Here is a 25,346-nt window from a genome sequence, read left to right as displayed (position 1 = left end):
TTTGTATATTAAAGACTAAAGTTATAAATGAGCCTTTCAATGTTCCTTTTATACAGAGTACAATTAAGAGTTTATTTCATATACTTTTAATTTTTAAGCTCATTTTAGTGAGCTATATACTTATGGCTTAATAAATTAAAGATGCTGTTAAACTAAACTATTATTCACCATGTTGTTCTCCATATTTCATGCCTTGGTGCAATATGTTCCTATGTTGCATGTTGTCTGCTCGCATTATTTTTGGCTGCCTCAAGCTCTGGCTTGGCAATTTGTCTTGCACATTTTTCGTGTTTTTCATTTTTCATTTTGTTGTCAGTTTTTTTCCACGCTTTTCGGATTGTTTTGTTTTCGCTTTTTCAGAGCTCTAATTGCTGCGGCTGTCGCTGTTGGGAATGCTGCTCTTGCCCTCGTCCCCATTGTGGCAAATTATAAAAACACGACGAGCAGCACCAGCAGCGGCAGTAACTAAGGGCAGTAACAACAACAAAAGTAATAACAACAATTGTCCCGTCGTCCTTGGCTGACCTTGCGCTGAGCAGGACCTGCGTGAAATCCTCATTATGCGCTGCCATGTGGGCGGTGCTGGGCGGAACCGACGAGTTGCGCTTGCATTTTAATGGTTGCAATCAAAATTTCAATGCATTGTTATGAGAAGAAGCTCGCGGAAAAGTGGTTGAAAAAGCAAAAAAAAAAGCTGGTAAAGGCGGAGAGGCGGTAATAATAACAAGCAGCTGAAAAACTTGATGCCTAGCTTCCCGGTAAAGACTTGAGACTGGCCTACGCTGCGTATACTTAACCTTCTAATTGGAAAGTTTACCGAAAATTATGGCGAGCCCCTAAAAAAGAATTGTTGCAAGCTTCACTTTTACGGCGGCAACAATGAAAAAGTTCTCCAAAGCTGTAATTAGACCACGCCCCTCGAATGGGAAGCTAAGGAGAACCGAACCAAAAAAAAATAAGAAAAGAAATGAAAATGGCCGGAACTCCTCGGCCCCCATTCCGCATCCGCCCCGTGGGCGTGAGCGAAATGATGAGACAAATGAATGAGCGTATAATAGTAAAGGCAAATAAAAGCCGAGCAGCAAGTCAAGTCGAGAGGACCAAGAGCAGTTTAATTTCATCAGGAGACGATGTCCTAGCTCTGTGCTGCTGCTGCTGTTGTAAGCAGCACATCAGCAAATGCCTGATGATAAAATATAATGCCAAATGTGCTCACATTATTCAAATGTCATGATAGTCTAGTGGCATACCCAAGCAGAACCACGCCAGGGCGAGGCAGACGGCGCAGCTTGAGACCGAGGAGGAGGACTTGACTTGACTTGTGGCCAACATGCGGGACTTGATATCCTGCTAGATATATGGCCGGAGTCAACCACAATATTTAACAGAAGAGGGGAGGCAAATTTCAACTATTGTTTAATTTGCCGTGAAATTTGCAATTTAAATGAATTCTTGAGACGAGAGAATATTGTTGAGAGAACCAGACAACCATATATTAAATTGGCAATTGGCAAAGTACTTGAAGGTTCATTGCTTTATATGATAGATTATTCATAAAGCTTAAATAATATATATTTAAACGAAGAATTCTACACTTAATAAAACAGTATCGTAGCCTGCAAATAGTTTAGTAAAAAACCTTAAATACTTGCTTCTAAAAACATTATCTAAGATAGCACTGACTTCACTTGATAGCTTTCTCAAACGTTTATTCTATCATGAAATAGACATTTCCAAAAGATTCCTCGCATCATCATTAATTTATAGTATACTAAAACAGCAATTATAGTTTAATTGTTTTAATTGTGGGATGCTAATATTTCTCCAATTGCCAATGAATATGCATTTAATAGAAATATTCAAAGCCACACACTTAATTATCCTCCTCAAAATATACTCCTTGATAACTTTTTCAATTAGAGTTATGCATATCTTGGCAGACTCATTATTTCACCGAAAATATAACCATCTGCATATAAATGTACAGCCATTTTCGCTTCGGTCGTGGCGGCAGCTGCTCAAATCTCCTTTATGCGACCGCCCCAATAAATGTTTTTATTTGAGCATTTTCGGCAGGCGTTGGGGCGGTTTAAAGGCGGCAAATGCGACAGGACGATGGCGAGGATTGGGTCAAATCCTTTATGGCTAAGCTGGGGGAGACAACGCTCATTCCAAGGATGTCTGCGCGCACTCAGCGCGGAGCATTTGTTTTGTCTTTTACATGCGGATTGCAGACTTCGTGTGACAAGGCATAAATAACTAAACACCTGCAGAATGTTGGGGGAGACAAGGACGACTCCTTAAGTTTTTCAGCTCCCTTTGGTATATGGCTTTCCCAGGCTGTCCTCGCTCGTTTGTCGTGTCTGCATTGGCGTTATAAATTACACACGACTCGTTCGTCGTCTGCCCTTACACGAGGCATTTGTCAATATATCCTTGCTGTCACAGGACTAACCAAAACGATGCCGTCAGATTTTTACCCGCCAAATATTGCCATGATGAACCTGAATTCCATTTTTCTTTGGGGCGCCATCCGGTGGCAGTAGCAGGAAAAATTGTTAAGCTTTTGGTGGTGAAAAGCTTTGGGAGTTAAGAGACAGCGAGAGAAAGTGCCAGAGTCCTGCCATCAGCTGTTGGCGCTGATAAACCAAAAACAGGCAGACAAGAGTTAATCAATAGGAAAACATACAATCAAGGCTATTTTGGCTGATAAGAAATGTGTGAAAAGAGACTGTTTTAACCGAGTTAATCGACTGTGTTGGATTATATAAATTCAAGGGCGAAGACAGGTGTTACCACAAATAAAATTGAACTTGAAAGGTGGTTTTACCTACATTTAATATTATTAAATATAAAAAATGATGTATAAATATTAAAACTTTTCTTAATAGCTTTATAATGTAAAGAAAAACATTATTATAAATCAATTATTCATTGAATGATGTAATCATTAGGAAAAAGGAATTTATATATTTCATAATCTTTTCAAAAGAGTTATACATTTATTTTAGGTTTCCAAAACTCTAAGAGTAAATATTTATTGGGACATTCTGATGCCTAAATATTTGATTTACCAAGGCGTAACTTTGTAATTTGTTTTTTTTTTTAATTCTATAAAACTAAAGTATTTATTATATTTTACTACCTTCACCACAAGAGCCTTTATAAAACCCTTAAAGTAATGTTATATAATTAAGTTTTAAATATATATAGTTAATATAAGTAAGTATATATAGTTTTCTTCAGGGAACTATCTTCGTATTTGCCATATTAACTGTTAGCCAGTTGGTTTTCTTGCCAGGACTCTCTTCCTTCCTGCATTTCCTCTCTTTAGTGCCAACTCAAAGCTCTCATCAGCGCTGATTGCCGCTCTTGCCGGAGAGCTTCCGCTCTTGATACACACTCTTTGCCTCCGAGTGGGGCAGCCAGCTGAAGGCCAGGACATGATTTGCAGCTCGTCAGTTGATTGGCAACACGTTTGCCGGAAGGTAATGCGTCCAGCCCAGAGCAACAGGAAGTGCTTCCGATTCGCGCCTCGCATCCCTTTCCGAGTTGGAGTCTTGCTCTCGTAGTTCTCGTCCTCGGGGCCAGTGTGTATGCGTAGTTCGGGCGCCCCATCAAGTGAAGTTCCGGCTACAAAAAAAAGCAAGAAAAAAAGGCAGTGTTTCAAGTGGCAATTTTAATTACTCAGGAAAATGCTAAAAAGAAAAATAAAAACACGTTCAAGCAGAAGCGTGGGGCTGGGGTATCGGTTGACCAAGTAAACTTGTTGCTTTTGGCCTTCAGTTCAAAACCTGTTGCCCTGTCAATGGGTGGTGGCAGGAATAGAAGCCACAACAAATCGCTGGCTTGCAGCAAATATTTGCTCAGCAATTTGTTTGGCTCTGTCCTGCTCAAACCCCTCGATAAATTAATAGCTTAATGTGCGAATGGTCGAGGGCCAGGGCCCGGCAATTAGCAGCTCGGGGCCAGGACATTGGGACAACTAAATTTGCATTAAACACATTTTAAATTAACAATTATGTAACCCGGACTCAGACTGAGACTCAAACCCTGAAATAAAAGAAATATAAGCAACACGGTAACACCTCGGAAAGCAAAGAAGACACCTGATCCTGCGCCATCCTTCGGGCTGACTCTTGCTGTGTGCCAAACAATAACAAAAGCGGATTAACACTTAACTCGACGGCAATGATATGACCCAGACCAGCCTGAAACAGAAACAAAAGTCCCCTTCCCTTTGGCTCTTCCCCCAAAAACCCTTTAGGCGTTGGCTTGACCCGACCCTTTTGCTCAGTCAATCTAACTGGGGTTAGGAAACCCTTTTCAGGTGTTCTCCGGGTGGTAAAAACTCCAGAAATTACACTAAACAACACAGAAACATGGGGGACTGGCCAGGGTAGTAAAATACAGAAAACACAGGAAACTAAACCAATTTGCATAGGTCTTTGATCGTATTTAGGGAAAGACAACAAGCCGCCGCACAACATTTCTGATTAATTTTCATTAGAAGTTCAAAAGTGGCGGCTGCCACCCGGCTTTTGTTGTCCAGTGCTCGACGGCCAACGGGAAGTGAGCAGCCAATTGTTGTCCTTAAACCGCAAAATTCACCCAAAGTTTATATTTTTGTTGGCCCTTTATTTTTATTTATGTCCGCACATATATATTTCTGGACCGGGCCTCGGCAATTTGCCTGGTAATTTTTTATTTATTTATTTTTTTTTTTGCTGGCTGACCTGCTTGCTGGCTATATCTACTTTTCCGGCAGTTTCCTTAGCAAGAGGGTTTCTTTTTTTCGTTCCTGTTGTTTTTGTTGTTGCGTTTCGCTTTCAGTTTTCAGCGCGAGAATGTTTCCAACTGAGTTGATTATGCTCGGCGCAAATCAAAGGCAGCCCGCCCGAGTATCCCAATATCCATCCTGCCAACCGGTATCCTTAAATTTTCAACATTCTCCTCGGCTTTAGTTTGAGCTCGCTGCCGCTCTTTGTTCAATATATATATATAAACATATATATATACATAGCTCAGTCTTTTATCTGCGAGGAGCTCCCTCGAGCCGTGACCTTGTCAGAGGGGTTGCGTTCGAATCTCGAGCGCGGGCGGCGGGGAATGTGTGTCCGCGGGGGGTTGGGTAGAGCTGGATATTTGCGACCTAAATATTTCAGAATTAATTTACCAAATTAAAGCCGGTCTGCTTATCCAAGCCACTGAGCATCGCAATTTATCTGCAAACATGGCCGCACACACCCACACACCACACACCCACACGCACACGCACACCTATTCATGACGGACGCCCAAAGGTATTAATTAGTATGGCCCAGCGAACAAAAAACCCAGGGAGAAAGAGAACGAGAGCTAGACACAACACGCCACTAAAACTTGTTATAATGCAATAAAGCATAAAACACACGCCCACAAAAATCCATAATCCGAGTCCCAGATTTTCCTATTTTTTTCTTTCGTCGAAATCGAGACATTGAGTCGTCCATCTTTCGGGGTGTTGACATGGCATAAACACAGACAGACAAACACAGGCCAGTCAAAGTGGAACAGATAATAAAACCCGGCGAGTATATATAGGGCAGTAATATTTCCTTTTTTATTTTTATAACCAGCATTTGTGGGGCATAAAGGTATACTACAGCTTTCAGTTACAGTCAGCAAAAACATTTTGGAACAAAGAAACTATTTTTTTATAATACTATATGGAGATAGAGATCTTTTACATGTGGAAAATTAAGCAAAATAGGGAGAAATATACCAGTCTCTGAAAGAAAAATAGCTATATATTTATTTATCATTGTCCAACAGCTCAGGAAAGTATGCTTTCTTTAAGTCTATAGAAGCTTATTATAAATGTTAGTTATTTTCCTAGTAATAGGTAGTTTAAGGTCCAAATTTGTTTAAGAATTAATCCAGGATTAAAGGTAATCCTATGAAAAGCGGATAGACAAAGCCATAGCAGCTGGACAGAAAGTTCGAGTGTTTTTTTTTCCCCCTCAATGGATTATGATTTGTTCACCACAGAAAGTTGGAGCACTGAAGCACCGCGGATTAAAATCCTTTGAAGGCGGCTTAATAGTAGAGAAATAATTGGTGATAATTAAGCTCACTAACAATTCGCATTTCACGGATTGTGACACATCTAGCAACCAAAGCAGAATTTATTATTATTGCCATTGTTTGTTTATACTCTTCTTTCGGCGGTACTTGGATGTGGCAATTCCTGGCGCCTTTTCCGCAGTGCGATAAGCATCCAAACGGCATAACGGGAAAAGCAAAAACAACAACAAAAAAACAAAAACCTCAAATGTATACATTTGAATGCCATTATCACAAAGCGCTGGCTGATAGGCAGCGGGCAGGAACCGGCGGCAATTTAGCCGCAGAAAGCCACTCATTGTCTGGCGGCTATGCCTTGTCCGGGTGTGCGTGTGTGCAGTGAAAAAAAATAGGATAAATATTTCTTAAAATACCATATATACAATTTTCCCAGTGAATATTAATAAATTATTATGCATCCAATATTAGTTTATATCTTCTAATTTTTTCATAACTTTTCTCTAATGAAAAAGGCTCTAAAATATATATTTCAAAACTATTTAAAACCCATTAAATATTATTTAATTTAGCTTCCCTTTCCGCTTTCACAAATACCTCCATTAAAACTGAACAGCGGATGATTTCCATTTATTATAGACTTTATATTTTGCTACCGTGTACTGTTGTATACCTTCTGCTATGGTTGATGCTCCAGTGTACGCTATTATTTCCAAGCAATTTACTTTAATTCGTCGCATTTTAGAGAGCCAGAAATATGCCAGAGACAGAAACACACAGAGGCAAAGTCATCAACCGACTGGCTGAAGTACCGACAAAGTACAAACCCCAAACTCCAACCAGTTAACCCCTCTCCGCATTCACTTAACCTGTGCCAGCCCGGCCAAACGTTGGTTCAGCCCTGGTAATTCCGTTTTTATTGACTGCAATCATCATCTCCATCATTATTATCATTCTCGCACAGCCATACGGCTTTGCTTTTTCGGTGGCCCTCCCATGTGGACACATGTTTTTCCGGATTTCACCAACCCACACTAACAGTTGTAATTGCAATTTTGTTTAAATTTCGGGCACTGGCAAATTGAAACTACGGGCAAATTATAGCAAATTGGGGGGTTGGCCAGATAAATTGATCGACAAAACAGATATAGCTGCAGATACGATGATGTTGACCCAAAAGCACCCGCAGCTGCATAAACACAAATTCCCACAGACACACACAGATATGTAGAGAAAGAGATATACAAATTGCTGAATTGCGGTTCCGGAAATATGGGTACTTATATTTTCGGAATTTAAATTAACTTTGGTAATAAGATATTTGGACATTTTTTATTGACCAATTAAATTTTTCAAATTGAAATTTGGCATGCGTGGGAGGATACCATAGATATTTACTTGCAGTGACAATAGAAAATTAGCTAAATATTTTAATGTAAATGCAATTAAAATGCCCAACATACATTTGTTAGAGATTGGTATTAATTAAAAATTATTCCAGTTTATATAAAAGTGGATTAACAAGCTTTGCTTAATTACCTTTAAACATTTAAATAGAGTCTAAATAAATGGTGTTGATTATATTTTAATATTCCAAAGAAATTTGAATCAAATTATATATAAAAATATTTCCAAAGAGTTTATTTGTGTAATTACTGCAAGCAAAATATGTTCGAATTTCATTCTCTTAACCGTAATTGCAACAAATTGGCTTGGTCAGGTTCCCGCCTCCTCTAACAATTAATTTCGGATGTACAACAGGTGTCCTAAGCTCTAATTGATATCCTGGCCTTTGTTCAGTGTCCAACATCATGAGTGTGATCAAGTGAACTGCCACAGAATAGAAATTGAAGCGCGATTCTAAACGTAAACGGAAACGGAAACGCAACGCAACGCTCGAGTGTGCAAAATGTCAAATTTAAATCCATCGAATGCGCCACGTCGCTTGGCTCCCGGGACGGCCACACCTGTGACCAATCGAGGTCTGGTACCAGGTCAGGCCACCATTCCGGGTGCCGGAGCTGGTGTATGTACCGGCAATAGTCCAGGTGCTAGTGGCCCGGTGCCCGCGGTGCTAACGGCACGACTGACCTCCGCTAACACGGTAACCAGCACTGTAACGACCCTCGAGCAGCATCAGCATCAGGTGTTGCAGCACCAGGTGTCGCAGCCCACTTCCTGCCCGGACTCACCCATTCGCCGGGTATCCTCTAGCTTGAAAAACTCAGCTTTGGATTTTGCCTCGCGGTTTTTCAACAAATGCAAAGCGGCCACATTCACGGTGGATGGAGCCACATATACAATCGGTAAGTAAACCAAGAATGGGAAATCCAGACGAAGTGGAGAAGTATAATGCAACTTGTTTCTTCAAAAACAATAAATATAACATTTTCTTAAAGAGTTATTTACTGGATTTCGTAATTATAGTAAACATTTTATCTTTAAAGTCTCGTAACTATTCTCACACTGAAAATTCAACTTGAAATGTAAATTTACAAACTATTTTTAAAGGTAAAAACTTTCTGAATACTATAACTTTGGCTTAAAACATTATTTTCCTATTCCCTGTTTTATCAAGAGACATTCTGCCCGCAGACCTGTAGAAAACTAACAAAGTTGTATTTTAAATGGAAGCATTTCCAGTTACCTGTGTGCATCGAAGGGGAATAACAATAGCCATTACGAGGTCAACAAGTGTCTGTACAGGGTGGAAGGGAGACCTCATGCATGGGAAATTTTGTTATTTTGGCATTCCTTTCATTGTTTTACATTCTTTCGCCTCCCCGCAATTTCCACCCCTCGCTGCACATTCCACATTTTGTGTGCAAGGTTATCGATTGACATTGGCCAGGTGCTCTTCCTGCGCCCTCGTTTCGATTCTGTTTTCGCTTTCCCTATCGATTTGACGTAGCCGTGACAGTAAAATTGGTAATTCACTGCGAACTGACGATGACGCGTCTCCGCTTCGTCTTGTCGTGTCTTCTGTTCTGGGAAAAGATTGATTGCAATTTAATAAGCTGGTTATGGCCGCTGGCATGACGTGCCTGGGAATGAGCGGAAGGCCAAGATGAAGGTACGCGAATATATTCAAAAGATGCGATATAAATATATGTGAATATTTTACATCTCCGGAAATGAGTGTGCACATATAAAAGGGTCTTGAAAAGTTTAGTTTCAAAGCTAAAAATAAACTTTAAAGAAGTTTAGTTATTTCTTAGATAAAGTTGATTCAGTTACACCTTTTTCAAGTCATAAATACCTAGGAAGTTTATTACTATATGTTTTCTAAAGTTAAAGTAAATGTTTAAAATCTCGAACATATTATTTTCTTTTTAAATATGGTCATTTATTATCAAGGTAAAATAAGTTTCATGTTGAAACATCTCATTATAAAGACTTATAGAAAATACAACAAATACCCAAAGAAAGTATATTTACTTTCACACAACATCCTGTATCCAAAATGTATTCATAGACCTAGACTTAAGTAAGATTCCGCTTATACTCCAGAAACAACGCTTGATGGCAAATATTGATTGGAGACATGCTTCCGTAGCCATTTCTTATTCAATTAAATTCAAGGCTTTACCTGAGCAGACGTGTGTTGGCATAGCAATTGTCGCCGAAATTGGAAACTCACGTGCCGAGGTGTTAAGTGTGTCTTACTGGTCCACCCCGAAGTTTTCCGACCTTCCCCCTGTCCCGCCTCGGTGGAAACACAACCCCGCCAAGTGATATGCCAAAAAGATAACTTTGATACGGCACGCAACTTTGAATCCGGCCCAGTCCCAGGAGGCGAATTCGTAAACAGATTTTGCTGACTGAAGAGGATTTCTCTTCTCTCGACGTTCGTGTGCGTGGGTCCCAAAAATCTGCGTGAAATTGTCGGCTATATGCAAATCGTTTGATATCGAATTGTAACGGTTTTGCCATTGCTGAGCGAAATTTAAATCGAAGGGCTTTTTAATTGATGCAAGACCCCGGCACATCGATTTACACATCTGCATTCTTCACATACTTTTCATCTTTACATATTTTAATGACACCACAGGCCAGTAATATTAATGAACAGCGAGAAATGGGACACCTCTCAAAGGAAATTGCTGGGAAAATCATTTTATTACGACGGCTTCAGCTGTGTCCCTTCAATTAAAACTCGAGAGTGGGAGAGGAGTTAGGCTGTGCATCCTTTGCAATTCCAAAGGGGCGTAATGCAATTAAAAGTGGCACCAGGAGAAGAACTAAAGAAAATTGAAGGAATTCCCAAGTCCGGCCGACTTTGTTCCGCCTGAGCGTGCCTCTCCAGGGTAGGGACTCCTCCACCCACTCCTTGAAAGTTGTTGAAATGTGTCAAAGTATTTGTCGGATTTGCACTTGAAGAAATCCAGTTTGTGGGGGATTGAATATTAAAATACTTTGATCTGAAAGTTTTTCATTGCACAATCTGCAGACAAAATAATTAAACAAATACTAAAGTAATATTTTACTCGTAATTTAGGGTATTTTTAGCTAGAATCTAATTCTTAAATTTAAAACATATTTTTGGTTACTTTTTCGGAACAAAGAACTTAAATTACTTAGAGTTCCTTGCTCAGAATCCTTTTATTAATAAGTTTGCCTGCTGGGGCAACTTTGTCTGTGGCGTTTTAATCTTTAATTGTTGATTATGTATGCACAAGTGGCAGCGACGGAAGCTGCCACACAAGTGAGCAGCAGCCCTTGCAGCCAGGGACAGGAAAGACAGCCCAAGTTGTGTGCCCCGAAACCGATTCCTCGTCCCCGCTCCCACATGCACTTTACGTCGTCCTTAGTCCTTGGTTCTATTTCACATCGTCGTCGATGTCTGCTTGTGTAATTTGCAGTTGGCGGAAATTGCTTTGTCAACGCTGGAGCGAGAGCCAACTGGGCAGGACCAGCGCGTCACCCACAGGGGGGTCCTACCGATGGTCTAAGCCCGTGTCCTGTAGCTTGCCTCTTGGCGGCCACTGACTGATGTCATAGATGCGCAAATTAAAAATAATGACAATGAAGATTTTCCCAGCCAACAAGAAATTCTAGTTGCTTACGCCGGCCTAACCTTTGCAGTCACTTTATCAAACTATCAAAATTGTTTGCAAGCGGAAATTAAATTAAATTGTAGTTTACAAGTGCTGGGAAAATATTTATGCTGAAAGTGATTATTTAATTATACTTTAAGTCACCTTCTAGGGGCATACTTTGAGTGGTTATATTTACAAAAATTTAATATAGAATTAAAATATAAACGCACCTTTCACTAAAGCTGGTAGCGTTTTACTTTTGCACCTTAATTGAAGTTTAAGGCAAGAAAAAATGTTCAGGGAATAGGGAAAAATCCAATTCCGATTCCGCCTTACCTTCACCTACCTTCCCGCCAATCCATTCCGGCGTGCGACATTAATCAAGGCGGTAAACGACGGCAGCGGTGCCATTGGGTCGGGCATGACCAGCGCCCATTACCTCGACAAAGTCGTTGATTTAGTTGCTTTCCACCGCCAATCGCCAGGCACCAGTCACCAGCACCCAGTCGTACCTGTTGCAATCGAGAATTTATCGATTGGCGCCGAAGGATTGGAGCAGAGTCCTGGCGACGAGCAACAAGCAAGAGTGGTAGAAAAATGAAAATCGATTTCACGCTCAAATTGATTTGGTTTTTATTGCTTTGGCCATTTAATTTATGTTTCCCGCGACAAAGGCTGGCTGCTATAAAAGCATGCCGAGGGATAACAATGCACAAGGAGCAGAGTGAACGGAAGGCACAGGAAGGACCCGAGTTGGATTCTTTGTTGCGTTACGCTTTGACAATATTAGCGCTTATAAATTTAAATTGCTTGGACGTCAGACGCGAGGGGGATCCTTGTAGGAAAACAAGGAAACAAGTCGGCTTGTGGGCGGAAAACATTCCTTTGGCATCGAGGTGACGGCCCTGACAAGATGTCGCTGCTCCTGCTTCTGGGTTTGGTCCTCGTCCTGGTTCTGGTCCTGGTTATGGTTCTGGTTCCTCTTGCCAATGTGTTGTTGCTGGCAACATTGATTTTTTGCCTTGCCACCGAATGCCAACAGCAGACTAACCCAACCCACTAAGCAAACCAAACCAAGCCCAGCTTTTGGGACCCACGCACACCCTACTTTATTTTGTTGTGAATGTTTTCTTTTTTTTCGGTTTTATTTTTGGGTGGGAAGTGAACAAGTGGATTTGCCCACTAAACTCCGACCCCACGCTTCCTCTGTCCAAAAATGCTGTTGAGGTTTGCGGGCATATTTTGGCAAAAATGTTTTTGCACCAAGTCAAAACGAACGCTGTTGGGGTATATCGGACTTTCAGGGACTTGTCAGTTAGAGGCCAGAATGGCATTCTAAGCTTGTCTAAGCTGTGACGTCCAAATGCAGTTAAATTGATAAAATAAATTGTGCAAAGTGAGATAGAGAAACATTTAACAAACGATTTGTGTGCTTGATATGTTGACATAATGTCGATTTTGTATATAATTAAATTACAACAGACTGTTCAAATGAGATACGCAATACGAAGAGTTTTTTGTGAGCGAACTTAAGCCCTTTGTTTACATTTTAAATTATTTTCTCTTTCCAAGTACAAGCCTCTTTTTTTGCAGAGTTAAACTAACATTAAACCCAAGAACAATTTAAGCTTTTCTTTATAGAAATACTTATTTGCGAGTTCCATACTTTATTTATAAATTTCTATCTTAAAGAACTTTGTTTAGGGTATCTCTACAGTTCTTAACTCCTCGCTCATTAGTTGCTATATAGCTTTGCTCCGCCATCGTCAGACATCCTGTTGGCATCCTTTACTTCCTGTCACCGTCGTTGGCTGACTGCCGTTGTCACTTTCAACACTCTGCCACCGCCTTTTGCAATTTGTTTCGAATTTGGCATTAATTTTTCACACAGGACCAGCAGGGAAATTGAAATGTTGCCATAACGGAAAATCGTTACGAGAGTGGTGATGTTGCGGGCAGGCGATGTGAGATTTTACAGGTTTTCTAGTCTCAGTGAAGCCTTAGAATTCAATTAAAAGTTTATTAGTCAGGCGTAGACCAAGTTAACTCTGTGGCTAAAACTGTGTTAATCGAATGAAACTACTTAGGCTGAAACTTTTCGAGCTTTACATTCTGTGGCAGCTATGTAGCATGAGCGGTGGCTGGGAAGCTCATAAAACTCCCCTAAGATACCCCAAAACAGGCAGACAGGATACAGGATAAATACTTTGAAAATATCCAAGAATAAATATCCATTTCCATCTCCCCAAGCCACTGCCTGTCCTCATCTTTAATGGCGTCGGCATTCAATTTAATTGCCATCGTTTCCGTAGCTGATTGCTCTCAATTTCCAGCCGGCGACTAGGCAAAGCAACCGCTGGGCCTCCGACTGTTGGTCAGGTGCTACACGGCCAGGTGTTTGGTGAGTCATTTGGCAACTTCAATCAACGGAAATTGAAACGCAAACGTTGGGCATCCATTTCCCCACGAGTTTTTCCGAAACTCTCCCCCTCTAAAAACTGAAACGTGCGAATGATGAAGCTGAAGGCGAAGTCTCAACACGCAGCACTCCCTGGAGTATTTCACAGTCCAACTTCTACATACTACGTGCAACTTATTAGGAAAAATTTAAGTTGGTCTTAGATTCCCAAATAAATAATCAAAGAATTAAATGAGTTTCTCTTCAACCAAACTAACTGACTTTCCTGAACGTTCAAGTGATACAAGCTTCCCTGTAGTACTATCTCTATGTGTAGACTACATGGCCATATCTATTCCGGCAGTTATTGTTTGCCCAATCCATTCCCGACTTCATATTTATTTTACGGCCAGAATTGGGAATGAAAACCAAACCTAGTGCCACTGAGGATAACCAACTTGTTGTTGTTTACTTTCATCGCCCAAACTGTAGGGAACGAAACGAAAAATGTAATTTAAAAAACAAGTAACTCGATTGGCGTGTGAATGCCTGGCTCCATCCCACGTTGGTTGGCATCGAAAAAAAAGGAGAAAATAAAATAAAATAAAAATTGTTTACATTTCATGGCCCAGCGCCGAAGCTTCAGGTCGCCTTCATTGCGGGTGACAACATTTCACTAAAAAAAAGGGACACACTATTTTAAAAGGCAGGTCTATGGTGTTGAAAATACGTTCCGGAATTAAGCTGATAAAAGGGAAAACGCCGAGAGATTGTTTTAATTTGTCAGAGTTAATCAAGGGAAAAACGGACAAAATTAAATATAGAGCTTTTTTTACGAAGCTCTCACAGCTAGGGATTTCCATTGCTTATTTAAGGTCAGTTGAATTTTATATCAAAAAGCCATATTATGTTTCTCAATTCAATCAATTTTCGCCACTTAGGTAACCCAAGTAGAGGATGCGTAAAGGCTGCTCACATTCCAAAAATATTCAATTCATTTACATCACAAATGCACAACCATATATAACCCGTCGTCGATGAGTGGATAAAAATACCGAGTGCTATGGGAGTTCATCTTCCATCGGGCAGACCGCCACCTAATTGAAATTGTGGTCGCATCATCAATCATAGCCACATAACGTATACGCACCGTATGCGCACTCCAGAGCCCTGCCAGCATAAGCAATATTCTTATCAATTTACCAAAAACACTTCACGCCACCTTGTGACCGACCAGCAGCCGACGACGACCGACAGCACACAGCCTCCACGCGGACGGCTATGCTCGATATGAATTATTATGGCAATCATCGGTGACTTTTATTCAGGTCCTGAGCCAGCTGGGGAAAACCCTAAGGAAAATTGGTTCGACTGGAAGAGAGAACAAAATAAAAGAAAAGCAAAATGCGCAAAGAACTGAAAAACAATAACACAGCAGGTTGTAACAAACACACTCACCGAGCGTTGTCCACCTCAACACGCTCTGTCTACTTTTTCTGCTCGGCAGGCTCAGGGAAAATGGGCGTGGGTTTTGTGTTGACATGAACAAGGGTGCTACATAACTAATATTGTAGACAGAGATACTCTAGCTGGGGATATGGTAAATAATATGAATCAGACGAAGGAAGTGTACCTATTGAAGATGAGGCTCCGATGTTATTGGCCTCAATCTAAACCCTCCCAACCTGTGAAGTCCATTCAGGCTCCACCCTTATACAACCAATGCTCTACATCCCCTTAGGTGCCCAACAAGATATCAAATTAGTTCATTTTCAAAGTCATATAATTGCAGGCTGAGATAATATTGAAAGACATTTTCCTAAATCTAATCCTTAAGCCTAAGTTTACGTTATTTACGTTACGAGACCTCTTATTGAGTCAGTTTGTTTTAGATCCAATGAAAGGAAATAAAATTTAAGATAAGAAAGAACGCTTTTTCCTTTTTTACTTTACATTAAATAGATTAACTTATTAATATTCTTTTGAATCAATTAATTAATTAAGATGTGCAAACTATTTCAGAAGTCTTGGCGAAATTATAAGGATGGGTTCAGTTTTATTTTGTTGTTTTGCGGCTAGGCCGTACTCACGCTTTCTCCATCGACGTCAGCAGGCCTGATGACTGGTGATGTGTAGCTGTATGTGTTTTAAGTTATTTGAGGGACAAAACGATATTATAATTGCCAAATCTCCCAAAAAAAAATTGCTAAATTACGACCGAAAAGGTTTATAAGTACGAATTCTTAAATCAAAAGCTCCTATATGCAAAATTAATTATATTTTAGACACTATCATTCATGTTTATCCGCTCCTGGAGCAGAGTGTGGGCCGGATCAGCCACCAGCTCTCAATACGGATATGTAATGCTACTTCCGTCGTTCGCGCTGATGAAGATGACACGCACTATGTGCGACAGGGATGGCCGCAATCCCTTGCGTGAGGCGTGAGCGGAACGAGACCAGCCCGCCAAGGTGTGGATGCGGCAGAGCGCACGCGATGTGGCAAAGATGCACGGCGATGTGGCAAAGAACGATGTGGCCACGAAAAAGACACACGGCGATCCAATAGGTGCGCCGAAGAAAAGCACGGTGATCCAATATGTGCACCGTGTGAGGGAACGGCGATCCAATATGCGCGCCGTGTGAGGGAACGGTGACACGTTAGCGAGGCGGTAAAGAAAATCCAAATCGAGGATCACCGCAATCGGCACGTGTATGGCCGCCGAAATGGGAAGCGCAGCCCCACGCTGTGCGTGCGAATGCTCCGATGACACGTGGCGTTGATCCCGCTGAGAAGCCACAGACAATGCCAACGATGAATGCCACAAATGACTGCCACCTCACGTGGTGGACAATTGCTGGCAAAAACAATGCCGGTCGCTTGGACGACTCTGCCGATACGGCTGACGCTGTTTTGAAAAGGCAAAATTAGCACTCCGGCGATCGATTATTCACACAAGCTTACCAATATACGTTAGAGCACTAAATTTACTTAATATGGGTATGATTCGCTTTAACAAATACTGTCGGATCGACACGATGCTTGCGGATTTAGGATCGACAAAAATTAATCCGAACTCGGGGACGCCTTGTGAGAAAGAGAACGGAAGTGAGGGGATCCAATGTGACCGTGGCTTGCAAAAATCCTGTTCGCGAATTTTTGTGGTCTTTTTTAGGTCCTATCGCATATTAGCGATTTGGCAGGATCGTAACTTTAACAGCCCGGTTGTTTGAAAAATGTGGGCGATAAAACTTATCGAGTTGCCACACTGGCTCGATTCCCACAACCACAGCTTTGATTTTTAGTCCCTGTGATTAACAATAAAAGCTGAAAAAGGAATCAAGAGCAATCACCAGATATCCTTGGCATGAAATCTACCCAGTTCCTTTCCGTTCATGTCCTCTAAGAGGTAAATTGAATGTCCAATTCTTGCCTTCACTCGGGCCTTGATACCTACAGGAGCGAGTTTCGCATTAAAATCCTTTGCTGCGTTGCTAAGTACAAAATTCCTTTTGACTACTTCTTGGCCAACCTCAAAAGAACGGGGTCTTGTTCGAAGATTGTAAGACTTTTGGTTTGCCTCGTAAGCCTTATTCAAATGTTTGCCGATGTTAGAACGAATCCTTTGGAATTCGTCAGTTTTTGTCAGGCTTACTTCGCCTTCTGCAAGAAGGTTTAGTTTACGCAGCAGTTTGTAGTCATGACCGTGGGATATCATGTGTTGACCAAAAACAACATGATAAGGCGATAAACCGATGGATTGGTGAATCGAGTTACGAAGAGAGCAGTTGATGCTACTGAGAAATGTGTCCCATTCGCGTTGGTCGGTGCGAATATATGCTCTTAAAGCAGCATTGATTGAACGGTTGACTCTCTCAGCACTGTTGGATTGTGGAGCATAGGCACCAGTAAACATATGACGAACGCCATATTTCGAAAGGAAGTCAGAGAAATCACGGCTTTTAAATTGAGTTCCGTTATCACTGACGACTGTTTCGGGTACACCAAAGCATGAAAATATTTCATCGCGCAATATATTGATGACCACTTTAGCCGTAAACTTTTTCACTGCTTTTAGAAAGGTGAATTTGGAAAAGTGATCAAGAATAATCAATATTCCAATATTGCCGGAATTGGAGCGCGGAAATGGCCCTATAAAATCGAGATAAAGTCTTTGGAATATCCTTTCACTTTGCACTTGTGCTCCCATTGGTGGTTTTAAAGAATGGGTAGGATATTTTGTGGTCTGGCATGTTTCGCAATTTCGAATGTAATCACGAACGTTGATAACCATGTTTGGCCAATAGAAACGTCGTCTGATACGCTCTAGGCATTTGGCCATTCCACAATGAGCAGATGTTGGTTGGTCGTGAGCCGAACTAATTACACTTTGACGCAACGACTCAGGAACGAAAAGTTTCCAGCAATCGTCTGGTGAAACGTCATAAGAATTGGGGAACGTTGCACGATGATAGATGAACTCATCTATGACTTTGAAATCCGGTGATTTCAGAGATTTGAATTTGTCTCTGAGAGCGGAGTACTCTTCCGATTGAAAAGCGCTTGATGATAGGTCAATTTCGGGATAAATTTCAAGGTCTATTGCAGAGATGTCAATCTCTTCGAACGATCGAGACAAAGCATCTGCCACCACATTTTCGGTTCCTTTGCGATGTTCGATTTGGAAAGAAAAACCCTGTAGCTTGATAGCCCATCTTGCCAATCTACCGCTTAGATCCGATTGGTTCATTAGCCATCGAAGACTTGAGTGATCGGTTACTACCTTAAAGCTATGACCGTCAATGTACATTCTGAACTTTTTAATTGCTAACACTACAGCCATGCATTCGAGTTCCGTAACTGTATAGTTACGCTGGGCTTTGTTTAGCTTTTTGGACATGAACGCTATGGGACGCTCACAACCGGAATCGTCGCATTGAGCTAGAACTGCACCCACTCCATGTAGTGAAGCATCACACTGCAAAATGAATGGTTTGTCGTAATTGGGATGAACAAGGCAAGGAGCAGAGCATAACTTGGCCTTGATGTTTTCGAAAGCTTCTTGGGCATTATCGTTCCAACTTAGTGTTTTGCCACGTAGTTGTTCCGTCAGATGGAAAATGACTGTGGAATAGTTGGATATGAACCGCTGGTACCAACCAGTCATACCAAGAAATCTTCGGAGCTGTTTTTGGGTCTTCGGAACCGGAAATTCGCTCACGGCTGCGATTTTGTTTGGATTTATTTGAAGAGTACCTTCACCCACCAGGTAACCAAGGTAGTCTACAGTTTTCAGGCAGAATTGACTTTTCTGAACGTTTATTGTTAATCCAGCCTTACGCAATTGGGTAGCTACTTCGGATAAATGCAGAAGATGTTCTTCGAAGTTGTTTGACAAAACAAGCAGGTCATCGAGGTAGACTAACACATGCGATTTTAATTGGTAGGGAATAACCAAGTCCATTAATCGGCACATGGTTTGTGGAGCGTTTGACAATCCAAAAGGCATCCTCTTGAATTGATATAGCGGACGATTCGGAACGGTAAAAGCAGTTTTGGCACGAGATTCTTGATCTAAACAGATCTGCCAAAAGGCATCTTTGAGGTCAATTTTGGATATGCAGTGTACGGGTGGAAGTCGACTCAGCAATCCATCCATTATAGGGATGGGGTATGCGTCCTTCACCGTGACTGCATTCAATTTCCTTGCATCGAGACAAAATCGTACCTTGCCAGGCTTGATGTGCAAGATAACTGGAGAAGACCAAGGCGATGAAGGAGCCTCTTCGATGACATCCATTTTAATCATGCGGTCGATTTCTTCACATAAAAGTTTTTCTTTAGCTGGTGAAAGTGGATAGAATCGTTGCTTTATTGCCTTTGCATTGGATGTGTCGATATTGTGCTCTAACAACCTAGTTAATCCTAAGCCCTCGTTCTCGAATGATGGAAAAAAGTCTATTACTTTCTGCAATTTTGATTTTTGTAAATCGGACAATCTCACATTATTCGAGTGTTCTTCCGGTTCACAGTTAATTTCGTTGATCGCAACTGTTTGCTTGATCGAAATGCCAAAATTTTGCCAAAAATCCATTCCGCATATAACTTCATGCTTTATCGAAGGTACTATCAGGAATTCAAAGTTGTCACTAATTGAGTTATAAGTCAGGGGAATGTGTATCGTGCCTGCAACATATTGCGATTGCCCATCAGCGGTTCTCACTACCGATTTAAATTTATTAAACGGCTTAGCTGAAATTATTTGTTTTGCTAGCTCACCACCTATAACGCTTTTGTTGGCGCCACTGTCCAAGAGAGCTAAATACGGTTGACCAAATATTTCTATGTTTGTAAAAGGCCGAATATCGCTTTTGTTTTGTGCGATTGAGGAAATCATAAAACGATTTAATGATCGCTTACGAGTCCAAAATTTACGAATTCGCCGTGAAGATCGCTGTTTGCGACGATAAACAGGATTAGCTTGCAAAATTTGGGATCTACGCTTTGCGTACTCCTGTACCCGCAAATGGTATGGGTTAAAAGGTTTGGTTTCTGATATGTCTGGTTGAAAGGTAGGCAAAATGGAATGAACATCATTTGCCACAAAATCTGGTTCTGTTGGTATTTTCGAAGCTAGCGGCGGACATCCGTTTTCTTCGCGTAACGAATGTCCTTCTTGGGGTTTTCCGAAACCGAATTACATTTTGCACAGTTGGGCTTATACACCTCCGGTGTTCCACAACCATAACAAAAAATACGACGAGGTTTAAGGCAATTGTGGTAACTGTGGCCTGTTTCCTCACAGTTCCAGCACTTAATTTTCTCAGCCGTCTTAACTACACAAATTTCATCCTCGACCTCACGTTCTTCCTCCGACTGAGATTCTGAATCTTCTTCCTGCAGAATTGCGTTAACGAAACGCTTGCTTGGGTTCGAACGTTGAATGGGCTTCATTCGGGTGTTAAGAAAGAATTCTTCGTGCCTGTGACACTCCTTTCGCAATGTTGCTAAGTTTGGGGTGTCAATGTGCAATAATTCGTGCTTGATCTCCGGTCTGAGATTATGACGAACTTCTACCGCAATTTCACTGTCCTGCATTGGTTCACGAAGGGAATCTGCGATGGAAAGCATTGCATCCAAAAAGTCATCAAAATTTTCCGTGTTACCCTGTTTGCGTCTACGCATGGCACATTTAATCTCACGATCAGATCTCTGATCTTGATATCTTTCCTTTAAACGCCTGCAAAGCAAGTTCCAATTCATGTTATCTGCCGATCTATGAACGCGCCAGTAAAAGGCTAATGCAGGGCCTGCGAACAGTAAGTTAGCAAAATGGGAGAGAAGTTCAAAGTTGCCGTTCAGGCATTGTGAAGTGAGGCAATTGACACGGTAAATAAAATCTTCTATAGCAATGTCGTTAGCTGAACCACTAAATTTAATACGCCAATTGGATATAATATTCGAAATTCTGTCTGGTCGATCCAGAGAGAGATCACTTCGATCACTGCGAAAATCTGTTGAATTCCTAGCCTGTTGAATGTTGTTTCGATCTGAGTTGGCATCGGAACCGTCTCGACTGAAATCTCGCTGCGGCTCACCTTGTCCATTATTGGCAAATGTGGACCTATTCAATTGTGTGAACGCCAAAGTTATTTGTTCTGTAACTGACTGCAGCATGTTAGCTTGGAAGGTCTGCATTGACTTCTGAATCAATTTTTCCACGTGATCTTCCGTTACCACCCTCGAGTCTGAGTTACCCTCGCTACGAATTTCCTGCAGTGAATTTTGCTCAGAACCACCGTTTTGCTTTGCCGCATTTCGCGACGCTGAACGTGTCTGTACCTTGTGTCCCTGAGATCTACTAAGAGGAGCCGAATGAGGTCCTACCTCGGGTTGAGAGAAAGTTTGGCCACACCTGGGGCATTTGTCGTTGTTCTTGCTATAATTGTCAAGGCAAAGCTTGTGGAAAGAATGCTTGCAACGGGCTTCAATTAAATCCAGATTACTCACTGGTCCGTTGCAGATGATGCAATTTGCAGACTCATCAGTCTGAAGATCTACTAAATTTTCATTGCTGTGTGTCAACATTTTTGACGCTTTTCGAAATATAAAACAAACAAACGAAATGAGATACGGTAAGATAAGATAAGATACGATATAACGAAAACAAACTGGTCGTTCGAGATGAATACGATATACGATAAATGAGAAATGCAGTTTAGGTCTTACCCTGGGTAGTATAGCAATTGGTTGTGTAATTCAATAGGTACAAATGTTGTAAACGGAATGTAAATAAAGGGTAGTAAAATAAATATCAATTTATTTTGTCTTACCAATTAGAAGAGTAACTAGCCGAATCTATCCAGCCAGATAAAATCTCGATCCTAACTGATAAGAAGGTAGTGTTTGAATATTGAAATCCTGGTATAGAACCGACTTTGAATCAGAACTATAATTCCAAGGAATCAATTACTCAAATTGGAATGTTCTTTTAACTATAATGTTCGATTATTACCGAACTGATAGAAAAAAAACAGTTAAAAGTATTACATTTCCTCCGGTATGGCTCCGAACCTATCCAGATGCCATCAATTCCAGGACAGAATTTGAAATACTAAACGGAAACTAGAAGTGGATGGTTTGAATATTAACGGGAAGCTCGGCTGTCAAACGACAGGTGCCTAATCAGGCATCGGGCTGGCCTTAACGTTTGGGCGCCAATTAATTATGTAACAAACACACTCACCGAGCGTTGTCCACCTCAACACGCTCTGTCTACTTTTTCTGCTCGGCAGGCTCAGGGAAAATGGGCGTGGGTTTTGTGTTGACATGAACAATGGTGCTACATAACTAATATTGTAGACAGAGATACTCTAGCTGGGGATATGGTAAATAATATGAATCAGACGAAGGAAGTGTACCTATTGAAGATGAGGCTCCGATGTTATTGGCCTCAATCTAAACCCTCCCAACCTGTGAAGTCCATTCAGGCTCCACCCTTATACAACCAATGCTCTACATCCCCTTAGGTGCCCAACAAGATATCAAATTAGTTCATTTTCAAAGTCATATAATTGCAGGCTGAGATAATATTGAAAGACATTTTCCTAAATCTAATCCTTAAGCCTAAGTTTACGTTATTTACGTTACGAGACCTCTTATTGAGTCAGTTTGTTTTTAGATCAAATGAAAGGAAATAAAATTTAAGATAAGAAAGAACGCTTTTTCTTTTTTTACTTTACATTAAATAGATTAACTTATTAATATTCTTTTGGATCAATTAATTAATTAAGATGTGCAAACTATTTCAGGAGTCTTGGCGAAATTATAAGTATGGGTTCAGTTTTATTTTGTTGTTTTGCGGCTAGGCCGTACTCACGCTTTCTCCATCGACGTCAGCAGGCCTGATGACTGGTGATGTGTAGCTGTATGTGTTTTAAGTTATTTGAGGGACAAAACGATATTATAATTGCCAAATCTCCCAAAAAAAAATTGCTAAATTACGACCGAAAAGGTTTATAAGTACGAATTCTTAAATCAAAAGCTCCTATATGCAAAATTAATTATATTTTAGACACTATCATTCATGTTTATCCGCTCCTGGAGCAGAGTGTGGGCCGGATCAGCCACCAGCTCTCAATACGGATATGTAATGCTACTTCCGTCGTTCGCGCTGATGAAGATGACACGCACTATGTGCGACAGGGATGGCCGCAATCCCTTGCGTGAGGCGTGAGCGGAACGAGACCAGCCCGCCAAGGTGTGGATGCGGCAGAGCGCACGCGATGTGGCAAAGATGCACGGCGATGTGGCAAAGAACGATGTGGCCACGAAAAAGACACACGGCGATCCAATAGGTGCGCCGAAGAAAAGCACGGTGATCCAATATGTGCACCGTGTGAGGGAACGGCGATCCAATATGCGCGCCGTGTGAGGGAACGGTGACACGTTAGCGAGGCGGTAAAGAAAATCCAAATCGAGGATCACCGCAATCGGCACGTGTATGGCCGCCGAAATGGGAAGCGCAGCCCCACGCTGTGCGTGCGAATGCTCCGATGACACGTGGCGTTGATCCCGCTGAGAAGCCACAGACCATGCCAACGATGAATGCCACAAATGACTGCCACCTCACGTGGTGGGCAATTGCTGGCAAAAACAATGCCGGTCGCTTGGACGACTCTGCCGATACGGCTGACGCTGTTTTGAAAAGGCAAAATTAGCACTCCGGCGATCGATTATTCACACAAGCTTACCAATATACGTTAGAGCACTAAATTTACTTAATATGGGTATGATTCGCTTTAACAAATACTGTCGGATCGACACGATGCTTGCGGATTTAGGATCGACAAAAATTAATCCGAACTCGGGGACGCCTTGTGAGAAAGAGAACGGAAGTGAGGGGATCCAATGTGACCGTGGCTTGCAAAAATCCTGTTCGCGAATTTTTGTGGTCTTTTTTAGGTCCTATCGCATATTAGCGATTTGGCAGGATCGTAACTTTAACAGCCCGGTTGTTTGAAAAATGTGGGCGATAAAACTTATCGAGTTGCCACACTGGCTCGATTCCCACAAGGTGATATTTTTTATGGCCAGCTTTCTCGAATACCTTTTCGGTTCTCTCTTCGTACTTTTTTTATGGCTTTCTCCGGCGGCGCCTTGAACCTGAATGAAACGTGCCAAAGATGTCGGCGGTCCTTGTTATTATTTTCAATGTTTTCGTTCTGGTTGGGCATTCATTAAGCATCCGCTTCTTTTTATACAAGGTGTTTATAAAACGCAGGGGTATATAAGAATTTAATGAAGAAATAAATATATTTTTCAACAGCAGTGACATTTTCCATTCTTATTTTGGATCGTACCAGAATTGGAGTCGGATACTCTTTTAATTTTATATTAAATACTTATTACTCCTCTTTCATTAATATTTCTTCAGAAAAGTGAAGAAAGAAATATCCGAAACCGATCACAATCCGGCTCGAAGGACTAAAATTTAGAGCGTGAGTACAGTGGTAAAAAGTGAGATATATCTGGATAAACTTCTAAGAGACACTGCAGCCTTTTTGGCATAAACACAATGCAAGGTATCACGTAGACGAGGCACTGAAGAATAACTTTCCTTCTTGCTTTCTACTTAACTTCGGGAGTGGTCCTGTAAATTTAATTTAAAGCAAACTTCTGAATAAGGGAATGCAATGCAGAGAAATCTCTCAGCTGCAACGAATGAACCAGGAAAAGTTTACCTCGCACAATGGGGGCGTGACCTGCGGAGCACTTAGCGAAGTGCTTATTGAATTTACCACCTGGACAAAAGGGGCCAGCAAGTGGCCTCCCCCCAATAAGCAGCTTCTGTACGCATTGTATCCGTCGGTGGCTGAGAAAACGAGTTTATCGCCGAGCTTATCTGACTGCGAGAGCTCGCACTTTGCATAATTTGTAGCCCCGGGCAACTTTTGACTGTGCCACCTCCTCCATTCCTCCTTCTCCTTTGGCAATGTCTCTATCGTAGTTTGGTTTATAATGTCCATAGACTATTTTGCTTTTATCAGTTACTCGCAATTTATCTGAAAATCTAAGCAACAAAGAAAAAACTTTCTGCGTTGAATTCGTTCGCATTCTTTTTTTTTTTTGTAATTTTACTCAACCAACTTGTTGTGGCTGAACTAAAAATAAAGGGGACAAAAAAGGGATGCGATCTGGGACTCCAGGGCTTGCTGGCTTTTGCTGGGTGTGTCGCTCCTTGGAGAGCGTCATTGCCGTCGCACACGCTAGAGAATTGTGTTTTAGGGGCGTGCCGGCCAAGTTAGTGCTGTAGTCTTGCCGGGGCTCTAGTTTGTTTATTGCCC

The 25,346-nt window shown here is 41.4% G+C and overlaps 1 protein-coding gene and 1 long non-coding RNA gene across 5 annotated transcripts in view; one reads left to right on the top strand and one right to left on the bottom strand.

The window, feature by feature from the left end:
• Pde1c (Phosphodiesterase 1c) overlaps positions 1-25,346 on the top strand; it is a 109,354-nt gene that overhangs the window by 5,311 nt on the left and 78,697 nt on the right. For 3 of the 4 annotated variants that reach the window (XM_041775710.2, XM_041775708.2, XM_041775707.2), the window contains exon 1: positions 7,973-8,369. The exons of the other annotated variant lie outside the window; for it this stretch is intronic. In XM_041775710.2, the coding sequence (XP_041631644.1) occupies positions 7,973-8,369 (397 nt within the window). Of the gene's footprint in view, positions 1-7,972; positions 8,370-25,346 lie in introns of those variants that run through there. 4 annotated transcript variants of the gene reach the window in all.
• LOC138927886 (uncharacterized) lies at positions 22,554-24,067 on the bottom strand. Its single transcript, XR_011444329.1, has 2 exons — positions 23,754-24,067; positions 22,554-23,697 (listed from the first exon to the last, which is right to left on the bottom strand). It is a non-coding gene; the product is annotated as an uncharacterized lncRNA (long non-coding RNA).

Source organism: Drosophila kikkawai, chromosome 2L (assembly GCF_030179895.1).
Source record: "Drosophila kikkawai strain 14028-0561.14 chromosome 2L, DkikHiC1v2, whole genome shotgun sequence".
Classification (NCBI taxonomy): domain Eukaryota; kingdom Metazoa; phylum Arthropoda; class Insecta; order Diptera; family Drosophilidae; genus Drosophila; species Drosophila kikkawai.
This window is presented reverse-complemented; position numbering and strand designations above follow the sequence as displayed.